The 16,630-nt window shown below is 52.2% G+C and overlaps 2 protein-coding genes across 2 annotated transcripts; one reads left to right on the top strand and one right to left on the bottom strand.

Annotated features, from left to right (window-relative positions):
• Positions 1 to 5,143: 5,143 nt before the first annotated feature.
• LOC136787642 (olfactory receptor 14J1-like) lies at positions 5,144 to 5,728 on the bottom strand. Its single transcript, XM_066984954.1, has one exon. It carries the CDS (start codon positions 5,726 to 5,728, stop codon positions 5,144 to 5,146), a length of 585 nt encoding a protein of 194 aa, XP_066841055.1.
• Positions 5,729 to 13,184: 7,456 nt separating this feature from the next.
• Positions 13,185 to 14,147, top strand: LOC136787641 (olfactory receptor 14C36-like). The gene has a single exon (XM_066984953.1). It carries the CDS (start codon positions 13,185 to 13,187, stop codon positions 14,145 to 14,147), a length of 963 nt encoding a protein of 320 aa, XP_066841054.1.
• Positions 14,148 to 16,630: the final 2,483 nt, after the last annotated feature.

Raw genomic sequence — 16,630 nt, 5'->3', positions numbered from 1 at the left:
TGGGTCTGTCCCCTCCCAGCTCCTGCTGCACCCCCAGCCTGCTCGCTGGCAGGACAGAGCGAGAAGCCGAAAAGTCCTTGGCCTGGTGTAAACACTGCTCTGCAAGAATTAAAACATCAGCATGTTATCCGCGCTCTTCTCATCCTAATACAAAACATAGCACCCTACCAGCTACTAGGAGGAAAATTAACTCTGTCCTAACTGGAACCAGGACAATCCCTAAACCTAAATGCTGCTCCACACGCTGACAGGAATTCACTACTCTAATGCCTGACCTCAAAGAATCCCGTGAAGCCAAAACTCAGCCCCTTACCTTTACACTTGCTCTCTTGTTCACCCTGATCCCTTCCCTTTACACTAGCATTAAAATGCTCTATTTAATCCTAGAGAACTTCTTACCAGTGCTAAAGAAAACCCTAAAGCACAAAGTTTACAATAGCCTAACCACAGACCTGACACCCCAAGCAGAACACCAAACCCTCCCACTAAACAGTTGTTTAATCTCTAACCCAAAGCCCCTGTTCCTGTGCATTAACCTCCTCACCTTAAACCCTCTCCTAAACCTTAACTCTGATATCATGAAAGCCATCAGAAAGCTGATCCCAATGAGATGACTAATATGGGGAGGTCAGGAGAAGCATGGACAGGAGAGATGTGAGATTTGGGGGAGGGAATAGGGGCTTGGCCAGCAGAAATTAAGGAATTTGTAGAGGTAAGAGGGTTCAGGTTATGCTGATGTTGCTGTAATGGTGACTTAAAAGAGTCACGTTAGGCCCTTCCCCAGGTTCAATCAGTAACCTTAATTCACAAATCGAAATGCTACCCCACACCCCGACAGGAATCCACTACTCTTCTGCCTGACCTCAAAGTATGCACTGAAGCCAAAACTCTGCCCATAGCCTCTTTCTCTTACATTTACTCTCTTGCTTACCTTGATCCCTGCTCTTAGCACTAGCTTGTAATTGCTCTATTTAACCCTAGACTTCAAGGGTTAAACAACAAACAAAAACCTAAACAAAACCCTAAACCTCAAAGCCTGCCCATCCCCTAACGACAGACATGACACCCCAAGCAGAACATCAAACCTGCCCACAAAATATTTGCTTAAACTCTAACCCAGAAAGGTGAGCCCTGGTCCCTAAACCCAAAAGTAAAAAGTAACCAGACAAAGCCCTCGTTCCTGTGCATTAACCTCCTCACTTTCAGCCTCTCACCTGACCCTTAACTTTAGGTGCTTGACCCCTTGTGGCAGGACAGGAACTGTAAGGTGGCTGTGCAGTCGCATGGCATTCAGAGATGGATGTGAGGGGCCATGGATCTGATCAGCTTGTGGGCCACAAGGAGGAGATGGGTGGGAATGCTCTGCTGAGCTCAGCTCTGCCGCAGGATCTCCTGCCCCAGCAGGAGGAATGGGACTGGGGCAGTGACTGGGAGGTCACTTCTGTCTCTGCAGCTGATAGGGCAGCAGCAGGAACGTGTCACGCAAAGGGACTGTGAGGTCCCTTGTGTCTGGAGGTGGCAGGTCAGCCTTGGCTTCTCCCTGGGATGTGCACTTTGGGGCTGCCATCTGCCAGTGGCCCTGCTAGGCCAGCAGAAGGCCCCTGCTTGGCATGCTGCCTGTGGGATCCCCTCTGCCTCCATCCCCAGGAGGACCCAGACACAAAGAAGGCCCGCAGAGGGGTTCTCCTGTCCCTTCTGCTTGAGGCCAGGACTGGACAGCAGGAGGCACAAGGCTTGGCTGTGTCTAGCCAAGAAGCTGCAAGGCCAGCAGCAGGCCCAGGCCTTGGAAGATGCTGCTGAGCATCTATGATCAGACCAAGCGTTGTGTTTCAAGGAACAGCTGGTGAGGGTTGACGAGACATTGACGAAACGATGGAAAGTCCTGGATGAGAGCAAGGTGGTGGACAGAGATGGGTGTCTGCAGACTTCAAGGAAATAGGGCAAAGTGTGGGACAGCATAGGAAAGCCTGCAGAGGAGAAGGCAGAGGGTTCTGGCAGAAAGGGAGGCCCCAACAGCCCTGACGTTTTTGTCCCTCTGGCTAGAGCTTCTGACGAGACAAGATATAGTCATTGCAATGGGGCCTCACTGCTTCCTTGATACCCTGTGCAGGGGTGGGGAGGTGTCCTAATGAAGTTCTTCTCGTGGCATCACACTGCCCACCACATCATACAGACCCCAAGAAGAGCCCTGAGCCAGACGTGGGGGTGCAGGATCTCCCCTCCCAGGGGCTGGGGTCAGGCCTTGGCCCTTCTGCTTCACCAAAACCAACCAAGACTTTTCTCAGCACAGAGCTTTGCCTGTCTGCAATCACGACTTCCAATTATGTGCCCTAACAAGTCCCTGGGAGGCTTTGTTAGTGACAGCCCTCAGTGGGGCCCATTAATACTCCAAGTCACTTCAACTTTTCCTTCTGACTTTACCTTCTCAAGCGGTTACATCATTCTCCTCTCAGTACCTGAGCCTCATAGACTGAGCACCAAAATACACCATGGAACTCATTAAAATGCAGAACGTCCTAAGCAGCCATATCTCTCCCATAATTTTCTTCAAGTCTTCAAGACTTGTAGAGCTAATTGGAGAGCTTTCATGGTGTAGTTAAGGAGGAAGATTTTGAGAAGCACCTGAAAATATCTTTTGTCATCTTAAAGGATGTGTTTTATTGAATTTCAGTTTGGAGCATTATTCTCTAACTGATATTGATCCAGGGTGTCTCCTTTGGAGACCTGCATAGGGAGGAAAAGCAGACTCTTGAGGTCTGACACTGCATGGAGAACCTTGCTCCTCACCACCCCAGCCCTGACATTTCTCTCTTTGGCGCTTGCATCACTTCTCCTTCCACCAGACTTCGGCCGAGAAGTCTGCAGCTGGGTTTTACAGCTCCTTTGCACCAGCTCCCTCCTGCTTGCCTTAGAGACCTGGATGCACACAGGCGCAGAAGGGTTTCTCCTTATTTCAAACCAAACAACAGGAAAACATGCAGCAATCTTCCAAAAGCAAAGCAAGCTCCTCATCCTGTGTGCCTCCTGTGAGGTTTATGTTTCCAAAAGAATGACTGGACAAGAAGTCTTTTATACTGATGGACCAGAAATTATAAGTGTTAAGATTAGAATTAATCCATATGATATTAATTCAATGATAAATGATGATGAGCTTTCTAAGGACACAGTTGGACAGACTGCAGATAGCTGGGCAAGCTTCAACTCCCTGAAGCTCAAAGCAGCAACTGGGTTGGTGAGGGCGGTCTGAGTGATCCAGGAGGAAGGGGAGGGCAAGCCAGGAGAACCATGGGAAGTGCATAGGTCCAGACAGGCAGCTGGAAAGGGGACATTCAACATGGACTGTTTAATCCAGATGGGTGGATGTACCTGGAAGATGAGGGAACACACCATGATAGACAAAATGATGACAATGCAAGTACAAGTGAACACCAGTATTTCTTTTTCTGTGGTGAATATACATCCTGAAAATGCCTATTTCTTCATGAGAGAAACTACACTGTGTGACATTTTACAGAAGGGATTGAATCATTTGAGGTAATGAAGTCGTTGCTTTATGACTTAGGTACTGAAGAAAATACTGGGTACTGAGGCAGAGCTTTGCTGTCTGACCATAAGCAACCAGTGCCAAGGTCTTCAGAGTAGTTTACTCACATTTGAAATATTTCCTTGAAATCCCATTTCCTGGTTCTGCTTCCAATGAAATCATTAGGCCTCCAGCGGCTCTGCTGCATTTAGAGTAATTCCCTGGAACAGAAGCTGTCTGAAAGGACCTGCAGGAGACCAGAGGCCATTGGTAGATACGGTGGAGACAGGTGATGTTTCCTGGGCACCTCCACTGCCAGCAGTGCTCTTTGTCCCTGTAACTGCAGCCCAGCCCAGCACAGGAAACCCCTTCAAGGCAAATTCCTTCTTCAGTCGTTTCTTGGGACAGACCTAAATTTGAAATGGCCATTGGGATCCCAAGACACTCTCCCTTCTTCCTAGGAGACACCTAAACATCCATTTACCAGTTTTCATCAATGCAAATTACACGAGAACTACGTCAAATAAAGGTAACCTGTCCCACCACGGGGCAGCGGAGGGACCTTTTTCAGTTTCAGCCTCAATTTCAGAGAGGCTTTGCCCTCTCCCTGCGCACCACGGCACAGAGCCTGGCCCTGGATGCTCCGTGAGCGCCGTGCAGGTCGTGGCAGGCTGCGGTGAGGGGACGAATGCCCTGGGCCCCCTTCGTGCTCTGCCCAGGCCAGCAAGAGCCCCGAGCGGCCTCGTGTCCCCTGCCCCTGCAGCTCTGGGCTCCCTTCCCCAGCCCTGGCTCTGCAGCACCAAGCCCTGCTGGGAGCCCTCCCCTGCATGCTGCCACCGCTCCCTGATGCTGCTGGTGCCCTCTGCCGGGCACTGCCCAGCCCAGCCCAGCCCCTGCCCACCTCTCCCCACCTCCTGGACCTTGCCTGCTCACCCATGCTTGGCCCTTTCCTACTGTTCACTGAAGGCCTCTGAGACCTTTGTGCTGTGGCCTCGCTGTGTGTCCTGGCATTGCAGAGCTCCCATCAGCCCGTGCATCCTTTGGCTTGGCTTTACTCTGAAGACCCACTCGCTGCCCACCCAACACAAGGCACACGGCATCCTAGGAGAACCCTCAGGGTGTCCTGGTGGCTCCCGATACCTCCCTGATGCCGCCAGCCCTGTCACGTTTCAATCCCAGGAAGATGCTTCTTGACCAGTCAGGGCCTCCAGGGGCACTGGGAATCCACCAGTGATGACTCAGTCCAGCCCTGACTCCCTCACCCCCCACCCCGTGCCCTCCTGCCCCTGTGTCCAGGTGGCACCCAAGCACAAGAATGAGGCCTTAAGCCTGGCATTTCCTTTAGCGTCTTCTGCTCTCCAGTTTGGGAAGAAGAGCCCTGAGCACCGAGCAACTTCACTTTTATTAACAAGATGCCACAATGGAGGCCAGGTGTAATTTAGGAATAAACATGTTTACAGAAAACCTCTCAGTCAAACAGAGGGTTGGTCATCTGGAAAAGACGAATGAAAGCAAACATTTAACTGAAAACAGAATTGCAAACAATACTACACATAAAGGTCAAAAGTTGCCTGAGATTAACTTGAATAAAAGTAGAAAAGTGAGATAGTCAATTCATTGCTAAGTAAATATTACCACTAGAATCATTTTCTTCAGTGTGGCTTTCAGGTCCTGGTTCCTCATGCTGTAGATGAGGGGGTTCAGTGCTGGAGGTACTACCACATATAAAACTGCCAGCAGCAGGTCTAGGGATGGAGAGGAGATGGAGGGGGGCTTCAGGTAGGCAAACATGGCAGTGCTGACAAACAGGGATACAACGGCCATGTGAGGGAGGCACGTGGAAAAGGCTTTGTGCTGGCCCTGCTCAGAGGGCATCCTCAGCACGGCCCTGAAGATCTGCACATAGGACACCACTATGAAGACAAAACAGCCAAAGACTAAAGAAACACTAAGCAAAAGTGCCCCAGCTTCCCTGAGGTAGGCATCTGAGCAGGACAGCTTGAGGATCTGAGGGATTTCACAGAAGAACTGGTCCACAGCATTGCCTTGGCAGAGGGGCAGGGAAAATGTGTTGGTCGTGTGCAGGACAGCATTGAGAAAGCCACTGCCCCAGGCAGCTGCTGCCATCTGGGCACAAGCTCTGCTGCCCACGAGGCTCCCATAGTGCAGGGGCTTGCAGATGGCAACGTAGCGGTCGTAGGCCATGATGGTGAGAAGGAAGTACTCTGCTCCAAGTAAGAAAACAAAAAAGAAGACCTGTGCAGCACACCCTTGATAGGAGATGGCCCTGGTGTCCCAAAGGGCATTGGCCATGGCTTTGGGGAGAGTGGTGGAGATGGATCCCAGGTCGAGGAGGGCGAGGTTGAGGAGGAAGAAGTACATGGGGGTGTGGAGGCGGTGGTCGCAGGCTACGGCGGTGAGGATGAGGCCGTTGCCCAGGAGGGCAGCCAGGTAGATGGCCAGGAAGAGCGCGAAGTGCAGGAGCTGCAGCTCCCGCGTGTCTGCGAATGCCAGCAGGAGGAACTCGCTCAGAGAGCTGCTGTTGGGCATTTCCTCCTTCTGCGCTTGGGGTCCTGTCAAAGGAACAGAAATAGAGTAATAACATACCAGAGTGATCTGAGAAAATCATTCCCATTTCTCAAATAAGGGCCTCAAAGCTCTTGCCCAATTGCACGCAGACAGTTGGCAGATCCCTTTCCTGCATTGGTTTCAGCTGCTCTGTGCTGGCACCTCTTTGCAGGGCAATTGCCTTAAGGAGGTTCTCCTGAGAAGAGCTTGAACACTGCTGAGAGCAGAGGAATCCAGGCTCCAAGTGCCCATCTCCAGACCCCTCACCCTGTCCCCGTACTCCCCTTCCCCCAAGCACCCCGAGGGCTCACTCCATGGGCAGGTGAAACCCCCAAACCCAGGCAGCCTGGGAACAAGAGCAGCAGCAGCACGGCCAGGTGGAGAAGCCAGGAGGAATGGCAGCGTGCTGCTGCCAGGGGAGGCAAGGCCAGGGAGGGACAGACGGACACTCAGCACACCCTCCTGTGCTGCAGCTCTGCCTGCAGAGGAGGCAGCTCCTGCTCATTGCAAATGATCTGTGCTCACCTCAAGCCCACAGACACCTCCCAAAGGCAGGGCACTGGGCATTGGAGGGTTTGCGGCTCCTAAATATCAGCTAGGATAAAGCCTGAGAGGACCACAATGATGATGTTGGTGCAGCCTGTGGGCTGAGGTGCGGGAAGGGACTTTATGAAGTTCATTGATGGCATATTGGTCCCTCACTGCAATGCTCTAGGAGTCTCAGTCTCCTGTACAATCCTGACAATCCATTACCATGAAACCTGCCTCCCCTCCAGTGCAGGATTCTTCAGGCACCGAGTGCAGAAAAAGGCTTGCCTTTCTGGTAGCCCCTGCCTTGGTCTTTCTCTTGAAAATTGCAACCATAAATGCCATTCTCTACAGCATCTTCTACTCATCGCTGGAGAAACAGAGAGACCCATCCCGACAGATGCTATCAGCCATCGGATGTGCCAGCTGTAGAAGACACCTCTGGCAACCCCACCTGCATGGCCCTGCTGCCAGAGCCTCACGGTGCCAACAGCCTGCAGATCTGTCCTGCCACACGCTGCCCTCTGTTGCTGCGCTCCTCACTGCCTCCAAGCCCTCTCTCCTTCTCTCCTCTCCCCGTGCCACCTGCGGTCAGAGCCCCCAGCCCTGCTGCGCTGTGCAGAGAAGGTGCTCCTGGGCAGAGCTGTCTCTCTGCAGCGCTGCCTGCTTGCCACGAGCTCCCCTTGGGCCCAGGAGCCCGGCCCAGCTCAGCAGCACAGCACTCGACCATGGCATCGCTTGCTCTGTGCCATTGGGCTCCCTCGAGGTGTCCCCAAGGCCTCAGGGCTGACAGCTCCCGAAGGCAGCAGGGTCTCTGCTGGGCTGTGGTGTCTGAAGCAGGCTGACATCATCGCCGACTGCTCCTCTTTGTAGATGTCAGAGACTGATTTTTACAAGTGTGATTTGTGCTGTTGTGCTGTGGTTGTCAAACACGTTGTGCTTTAACCCGTCAGGCACCTCAGCACCACAGATATGTTAGTTGACACCCACCCTCAAAAGATAATGGGTTGAAATAAAAATAGTTTAAATTACATGTATAAAGCAAGTGATGCACAATGCAATTGCTCATCAGCCACTGACTGATGCCCAACCTTTCCCCAAGCAGGGGTCCCCATGAACCTGACCAGCCTGCATTAGGATCTCATGTGCAGGTCCCTTGACCTTACTTTGGTTTAGGGCAATACAAGCTTTCAGAAGGATTAGGACTATTTTCTTCCCTTTCTCAAATACTTCTTGAGATGTGTTGCCCCATGTGATGACGACATCAATGTACTGGAGGTGTTCAGAAGCTTCCCTCTCTTCCAGGGCAGTCTGGATCAGCCCATGGCAAACGGTAGGGCTGTGTTTCTACCCCTGGTGCAGTCGATTCCAGGTGGACAGGACGCCCCTCCAACTGAAAGCAAAGTGTGGCCTTCACACTGCTGCCAAAGGGATGGAGAAAAATGCATTAGCAGTATTAATTGCGGCATAGCACTTGGCTGCCTTTGACTGCAGTTTGTACTGAATGAAGTTCTAGCATGCCCAGCACAGCAGCACTCAGCGGTGGTGTGACTTCATTCAGGCCACAGAAGCCCACCGTTCTCTTCCACTCACCATTAGAATTTTGCACTGTCCATATGGGGCTACTAAAGGGTGAGCAAGTGTTGCTGATCACCCGTTGGCTCTGCAGTCAATGAACCAGCTCATGCATGGGAATCAGGGAGTCTCTGTGAGTGCAGTACTGCCTCAGGTGCGCTGTTGTGGTAGCGATTGGCACCTGCTGCCCATTGGCCATCAGCACCTGCACAGCAGAAGGGTCCTGTGAGAGAGTGGGAAAGGTAGACAACTGTTTGATGTCCTCCATCTCCAAGGGAGTCATGCCCAAAGTCCATCCAGTAAACGTTTGGATCTTTGAAGGACCCTCTTGTGATTTAGTCTATGTCAAGGTTGCACAGAGCCTCCAGGCCAGTCCCAGTGGGGTGCTTTTGCCACTCCTTCCCAGTTAGGCTCACTTTAGCCTCCAGTACAGTTAACTCTTGGGTTTGATGTGCCAGGCCAATACTCCTCAGAGTCCAATACACCCGATTGTCCCCTTCCTTCCCCTGGCTCGAGGCTGGGCCCCTCTCGTCCTGCTCATAGTATTCCTTACTGTGTCTGCAGGCCAGCCCACTGGAAATTGGAGCAGCAGTTCTCTAAGAACCCCTTTTAGGGATTGTTGTTCCTTGCCACTCACATACCCGTGCCTCTAGGGTTGAGGCAGATTTTCCATCCCACTTTCTCATGTCCTCTCCATGGTCACACAGGTGAACCACAGGGTGACACATCATGTGTACCCACCATCTCTCCTTTCCTGCCCTCTGAGTCCAGGGAGGGGCCCCGTTTCTCCCAGCACCAGAGCAGCACAGGGATAGGGATCGCGTGATTACTGATGCTCTTAGGACCTCTTCCTCTTCGTCCTCCTACTCACATGATGGCCCAGCTTTTCTGAAGCCTGCCTCATCTTCTTTCTCCTCCTTTCTTGTCTGGGTAGGAGTTTCTTTCCTTTCTTAAAAAAAAATGACTTTCATATCCATTGTTTTTCTTGCGTATAAGAGCAACTGATACAGACACAGGTTGCTTCTCTGGCGCAGACACAGGGCCCATGAAAGGAGCTGGATTTGCTGCAGGGCATTTTGCAGATGCTGTAGTGGCTGCAGGGTTTGTCAGAGGGGTTGGAGTGGCTGCAGGGCTTGTCACAGAGGTTGGAGTGTCATTGATTGTGGCTCTGTAAGCATAGGCCGAGACCCAGCACACTGCAGTGGTATGTGTCTCTTTGGAAATGCCAGGGTGATAACACCACTTTTCCAAGCATTTAACCAGATTTTAGGATTCTATGTTTGCTCAGAGGTGAAGTTCCAAAGCACTGGAGGTGCCCCCTGCTCTAGGTGCCTGCCCAGATCCTCCCACACTCCCTGCCACGCCTCACTCTCCTGCCTCTGGACAGATCTCTGGATGGCATGCTTAAGTGGTTGTTTGACATTAAACAAAAGCTGAAACACATCCAGGAGATGTAACAATACGAACATGCTGGATTGACCATTCCAAGGATATTCAAAGCTTTGAAGAGCTATTGTAATTAGCCTGGAGGAGAAGGGGGAGGTGAAGGAGAAAGGGAGAGGGAACCAGTGGGGAAAAGTGTCCTCCCCTTGTCTCCCCCATGGCTTGGTTTCCTGCGGAGAAAAGGTCAAGAGTGTAATTCTTAATAGTTTCTGAGAGATGGCTCCCAAGGTATGGAGGTAATGGCAATGCTGAGTACAAGTACCAGATTAGTTTCATGACCAGGAATTTTATCATATCACAAGCCAGTGTTACACGATACAAGAAAAGAATAAACTTGAAGCAGCCATCAGAAAAGATAAACAGCATGACAGGGGAGACATACAGGAAGTCATGTGCTGTACAACACAGTTCTGAAATTGAGCACAACAGACCTGAGATTTAAAAAGTAATAAAAATAAAAAAATCGACTTTGTGATCAGCAACCATTAAAATCAACTCATGCTTATAACGGCTTTCTTTTAACATGCTGTGGTCAGATCTGTCATTGGCTGAAACTTTGTGCTCCATGTCGGGCACCAAAAAGAGCGTGGCTTAACCAGGCAGGCAGCTCAGCACCACACAGCCATTCCCTCACACACACACCCTGCTACACCCCCAGCGGATGCAGGAGAGAATGAGGAGGGGGAAAAAAAAATAAATTAAAAAAAAAAAAATCATGGGTTAAATTAAAAAAAAAATCATAGGACAGAAAGGGAAGACAAATAATACAAACAATGGTGATGATGATCGTGATGGTGATTGCCTATCCCGCAGCAGTGGTACCCCCTACCCTGGCCAGCCACCCCATATTGATTGTTCAGCATGACGGCTGCGGTATGGAACATCCCTTTGGTCACTTGGGGTCAGCTGTCCTGCTTCTGTCCCCCCCAGCTCCTCAGGCACCCCCAGCCCTCCACTGCTGGGCAACAACTAAGCTATCATTGTGTGATCGTCATTCTTCTCATGCTAAATGCAAAACACAGCATCATACCAGCTACTAGGAGGAAAATTAACTTGAACCTAGCCAACAGCAGGACACCCCCAGACTAAGGGCATGATATCTCTGTGTGTATATCAAAAGAGAAAAGGTGCTGGTGATTAATTAGAAAGTACTGGAGCTGAGCACGATGCAGATGGTGTGGAATATGGGGTGGATATTGTCCTCATTTTGGCTGGGATAGACTCAATTTTCTTCCTATTAGCTGGTATGGTGCAGTGTTTGTATATAGGACACAGCTCCAGACAAAATAACAGCATGCATGAGAAGGAAGAAGAGAAAAAGTGGAATCGGGCAGCCTTTTATCCCGTACCCTTCTGTGATTCTGTGCTGTAATTCCATTAAACTGGTTACTGCGGTATTGTCCAAACTGTCCTGCAAACTCCTGCTGCTGTTACCTCGTGAGAGTCGGCATAATCAGGGTGAGCCATCTGCCTGCGGACATTAACAGCTGACAGAATGCAGCATCTGTCCAGGGGAACCTTGAGAAACTGCAGGATTTTGCCTACAGAAACCTCTTCACACTTACAAGGAGAAGAGCCCAGTCCTGCACTGGAGGAGGGGGAACCCCACACATCAGGGCAGACTGGGACCCTGCTGAGTGAGCAGTGCCCAGGAGGAGGAGAGCCTGGGGCACCACGAGTAGTCTCATACGAGCTACTGAGCTAAGAACCCGTATGACAGCATACGGACAAGGGTCTACAGCCAGCAGCGAAAGAGGTGTAGGTCTTGGAGACGCTAGGATGCTCTGGTCATCAGAGGAGCAAGGAGATAGCCAAGGCTGAGAGTCCCAACAGGACCCAGGGCTTTGTGTCCATGGCTCTGGCTGTTGTCTCTGTCACTGAGGCCTAGGAGGAGACAGCTTATCGGTAAAGCACCAGGGCCTCATTGCCTCCTCGCCCCCACCCATGAACCACGCAGGGCTCGTACCATTCTCCTGCACTTGGCCATGCACATCCCCATCTCCTCCTGCCCCAGGAAGAGCCCTGAGCAGTGTGGGAAAGGAAAGGATCTGCCTTCGCAGGGTCTGGGGGTCAAGGCCTGGCCCTTGTGCTTGGTCAAAAACTTCCAGTTTCCCTACACATCAGTGTCACCTTCACAGTGCCTTTGTCTCCTTGTCCTCACTGCCTCCAATGCTCTGCTCTAATGAGCTCCAAGGGAGGCTGTGTCAGTGCTGGCCCTCAGGGGGACACTGCAGGAAACTTGCCTCTGACTTGGACTTGTTGAGAGATGTCTTCAATTGTCTCTCAGTGCCTGAGGTTCGTGGGCTCCTCCCCAAAGCCCCCCAAGGGGGGATTCCAATGCCTTGTGCTGGGCGTCTGGTGCTGAGCTGGGCCGGGCTCGTGGGACAGAGAGAGCTTGTGGCAAGAGGGCCGTGGTGCAGAGAGACAGCTGTGCCCAGGAGCAGCTCCTGTGCACAGCGCAGCAGGGCTGGGAGCTCTGACCGCAGGCACCCAGGCAGAAAGGGATTCCAGGCAGCCTGCAGGGTGCGGGCAGAGGAGAGCTCAGTGCAGGAGAAACCTTCACAGCTCTGCCCATGGTAAGTCTCTGGCTGCAGGACAGTGCAGGGGAGGTTCCTGGAAGGGGCTCCTGGGTCCGGGACATCTCTGCCTTGCCAGGAGCTGCCAGGATGTCTCTCATGGCTTGTGCGGTGTGGAGGAAAAGCGCTGCAGGGCAGCCCTGGGCAGAGGAAGGGGAGGGCAGGGGCTGCCTGCAAAGAGAAGGCACTTTCTGCAGTCTCTGCCTGCCTTTTCCTGCTCTAATTCTTGGGCAGGCTGTGTTAACAGAGTTGTAGGGATTGCACAGATGATGGAAATTCCTATTGCATTGAACCGAGACAATTGAACTTACTCCCAAATTCCTACCATACGACAAGGAGCACATTCCAAACGCTTCTTGCACTCCAGAGCTCTTTTCCCTCTGCTGGCTGTGCCGGGCAGATGGCACAGGGGTGTGAGGACAGGCTCTACCTCACCGACACCGCAGCCTCGGCACCGCGTTGGGTGCGCCCTGCCTGCCCATGCCTGCTTCTCTGCCTTGCCCAGCGTGGCAGCTGCTGGTGCCTGATTCTGACAGGGAGTGCTGTGCACGGAGGGTGAGGCAGGAGGAGATGCTCCCTGCTCTCTCCGGCCAGGCACGCACGATCCACCTGCTGCTTTTGTCTCCTAGGTATTGAACAGGGAAGATGCACACGGAGTCACACAGACAAACACCCCTCACTCAACCGAGGGAGCCCCTTCCCAGGAACCTTCCCTCTTGGGACCTCCAATGGAGCAGAGCAGGCTCATTGGGAGCTGCTGGGCAGAGGCAGCTGCAGTGTACAGGACACTCAGCAAGCACAGAGCAGGGCTCCACACACGGAGACAGACAGAGGTCCTCTTGGAAAAAGGGAACATGAGGCTTTAACTGGGAATTAACTGAACTTTTCTCAGAGACTTTACGCATAACACTCTCTCTCTATATATTTTTTTTTCTTTCTCATTTGGCAGTGTCCATGACCAAAGCCAGTAAATGGCCAACAGCAGCTCTGTGAGCGAGTTCCTCCTGCTGGCATTTGCAGACACGCGGGAGCTGCAGCTCCTGCACTTCGGGCTCTTCCTGGGCATTTACCTGGCTGCCCTCCTGGGCAACGGCCTCATCCTCACCGCCGTAGCCTGCGACCACCGCCTCCACACCCCCATGGACTTCTTCCTCCTCAACCTCGCCCTCCTCGACTTGGGCTGCATCTCTACCACTCTGCCCAAAGCCATGGCCAATGCCCTCTGGGACACCAGGGCCATCTCCTATCAAGGATGTGCTGCACAGGTCTTTCTGTTTGTCTTCTTGATTACAGCAGAATATTATACTCTTACTGTAATGGCCTATGACCGCTATGTTGCCATCTGCAAGCCCCTGCACTACGGGAGCCTCGTGGGCAGCAGAGCTTGTGCCCAGATGGCAGCAGCTGCCTGGGGCAGTGGCTTTCTCAATGCTGTCCTGCACACGGCCACTACATTTTCCCTGCCCCTCTGCCATGGCAATGCTGTGAACCAGTTCTTCTGTGAAATCCCCCAGATCCTCAAGCTCTCCTGCTCAGATGCCTACCTCAGGGAAGTTGGGGCACTTGTGTTTAGTGTTTCTTTGCTATTTGGTTGTTTTGTTTTCATTGTGCTGTCCTATGTGCAGATTTTCAGGGCAGTGCTGAGGATGCCCTCTGAGCAGGGCCAGCACAAAGCCTTTTCCACGTGCCTCCCTCACCTGGCCGTGGTCTTCCTGTTTGTCAGCACTGCTGTGGTTGTCTACCTGAAGCCCCCCTCCATCTCCTCTCCATCCCTGGACCTGGTGGTGGCAGTTCTGTACTCGGTGGTGCCTCCAGCAGTGAACCCCCTCATCTACAGCATGAGGAACAAGGAGCTTAAGCAAGCCCTGTGGAAATTAATGAGTAGATATGTTTCGGAAGCAACAAATTTCCATTCTACCTCTGCAGATGACTAGTAATATCAATGACTAGAAGAACAACGAATATTATATATATAATTATTTTTGTGTGTGTTTGTGTATTTATGAGTGTTTTCATTACAGGACCTTCTTTGTTTTAATACGTCTAAAGTTGCCCATTAAAATGGTATGATTCATCTCATGTCTTCTACAGTATGTACCTGTCGGGTATAGCTCAGAGATTCTGTATATCAGGAGCCAGGCCCTCTGTGAATTTAAATAAAAGAAAGGAGCCTGCACTGCCTTCCTTGTGTGACGTCCTTCCTGTGAGAGCTGCTCTGGCTCTGCAGGGGCAGTGCCACGTGCAGGGCTGCAGAGGAAAAGAGTCCCATCCCAGCAGCACGGGCAGGGAGCACCAGCGCTTGGGGCATGCCGAGCTGCTCTCTTGCCACTGCCCCCCTCTGGTGCTGAGCCCTGCTGGTGGGGTCAGGCCCGGCTGCTCCTGTAGCTTGGTGCCAGTGCTGCTGTGGGGCTGTGCTGGGACTGCAGGCAGGGACAGGCAGTGGGCACGGCAGTGGCACAGCCGGCCTGCGCTGCAGCACTTCCCTCCTAAGGGGGGATCTCCTCCAAGGTGGACTGACCACAGCTCAAGGGCTCAATCTGCTGTGAGCAGGCAGAGGAGAGCTCTGCAGCCCCAGGGCACGCAGCAGCCCCAGCCAAGGAGTCTGGCGAGTGATTTCACTGCAAGGTCCCTCCTGCCCTAGCACCTCCCAGAACTGGCACGGCACTGGCTCCTGTGTGTCAGAGAGGCTGGGAGCCCAGGAGCTGTGCCATGGGCTGGAAGGATCACAACCAGATCTCTTCTACCTGGGCAGATTCTGGGCCAAAGAGGGGGTGTTTTGTAGGTGTGGTATTATGAGCTCAGTGGTGCCTCAGAAGCTCCAAGTCCAGTAGGAAGCTAATGGCTGTTAAGTGGCCTGTGAGGTGACTTTTTTCTGAAGCAGCTGACAGGTCATCCCTTGACTCCTGGCTGGGATCTGTGCCTTTAGGCTCACATCTGCTGGTCTCCATGATAGGACACCAGATGCATCTGCTCTGCACACGGTTTGTGAGATCCTCTCTTCCTAAGTAGATGGTAGCCCCCATAGTGGAAGAGGTCGTGAATAGGGGTTGTCATGTCAGAGGTTTCAGCATTTGCCTGAACTCATCTTTCAGGGCTGCTTTTGTGGTGGTGCAGAGCTGCTGGACACATTGTGCAGGGTGCTCCTACAGCCTTTGTGTCCTTCTCCGTGCTGGCTTGGGAGCTGATTCTTTCTCAGGAGCAGAGTAGCCAACCGAGGTGAGACAGATACTCTGAGTTCATGAAAGCCATCAGAAAGCTGCCCCTGAGAAGATGACCGATATGGGGAAGTCAGGAGAAGCCTGGCCAAGAGAGATGTGAGATTTGGGGGAGGGAAGAAGATCTTGGCCAGAAGAAGATAATGATTTTGGAGAGGTAAAAATGCTCAGATAATGTCGATCCCACAATAACGCAGACTTAAAGCAGTCATGTGAGGCCCTGTTTTAACCTGTAACATTAATACCTAAATCTAAATGCCACTCCACACCCTGACAGGAATCCTCTGCTCTAATTTTTGACCACAATATCCCTTGAAGCCAAAATTAGTCATAACACCATTTCCATTACCTTTACTCTCTTGCTCACCCTGATCTCTGCCCTTAACATTAGCATTTAAATGCTCTAATAAAATCTAGTATCCTTGCAGACCTAAACAAAATGCTAAACCAAAGAGCTTGCACATACCCTAACCACAGACCTGACATACCAAGCACAACACCAAACCCTCCCACTCAATATTTGCTTAAGCTCTCACCCAGAAATGTTCACCGCAGTCCCTAAAGCCATACATGAACAACTAACATCCAAACCCTGTCCTCTTGTGCATTAACCTCCTCACCTTCAGACCCTCTCCTAACCCTTAATGTTAGGTTCTTGTTCCCTTGGAGCAGGGCAGGAACCGTGAGGTTGCCGTGCAGTCACATGGCATTCAGAGATGGATGTGAGGGGCCATGGATCTGATCAGCTTGTGGGCCACAAGGAGGACATGCGTGGGAATGCTCTGCTGAGCTCAGCTCTGCCTCAGGATCTCCTGCCCCAGCAGGAGGAATGGGACTGGGGCAGTGACTGGGAGGTCACTTCTGTCTCTGCAGCTGATAGGGCAGCAGCAGGAACGTGTCACGCAAAGGGACTGTGAGGTCCCTTGTGTCTGCAGGTGGCAGGTCACCCTTGGCTTCTCCCTGGGATGTGCACTTTGGGGCTGACATCTGCCAGTGGCCCTGCTAGGCCAGCAGAAGGCCCCTGCTTGGCATGCTGCCTGTGGGATCCCCTCTGCCTCCATCCCCAGGAGGACCCAGACAGAAAGAAGGCCCGCAGAGGGGTTCTCCTGTCCCTTCTGCTTGAGTCCAGGACTGGACAGCAGGAGGCACAAGGCTTGGCTGTGTCTAGCCAAGAAGCTGCAAGGCCAGCAGCAGGCCCAGGC

The sequence above is a fragment of the Anser cygnoides genome, chromosome 30, assembly GCF_040182565.1.
Source record: "Anser cygnoides isolate HZ-2024a breed goose chromosome 30, Taihu_goose_T2T_genome, whole genome shotgun sequence".
In the NCBI taxonomy this organism is placed as follows: Eukaryota; Metazoa; Chordata; class Aves; order Anseriformes; family Anatidae; genus Anser; species Anser cygnoides.
Note: the sequence above shows the minus strand (reverse complement) of the source record. Positions and strands in the feature narration are given on the sequence as shown.

Excerpts from the sequence above, each read along its gene's own strand:
- LOC136787642 (XM_066984954.1), bottom strand. The coding sequence starts at position 5,728 with ATGGCCTACGACCGCTACGTTGCCATCTGCAAGCCCCTGCACTATGGG.
- LOC136787641 (XM_066984953.1), top strand. The coding sequence starts at position 13,185 with ATGGCCAACAGCAGCTCTGTGAGCGAGTTCCTCCTGCTGGCATTTGCA.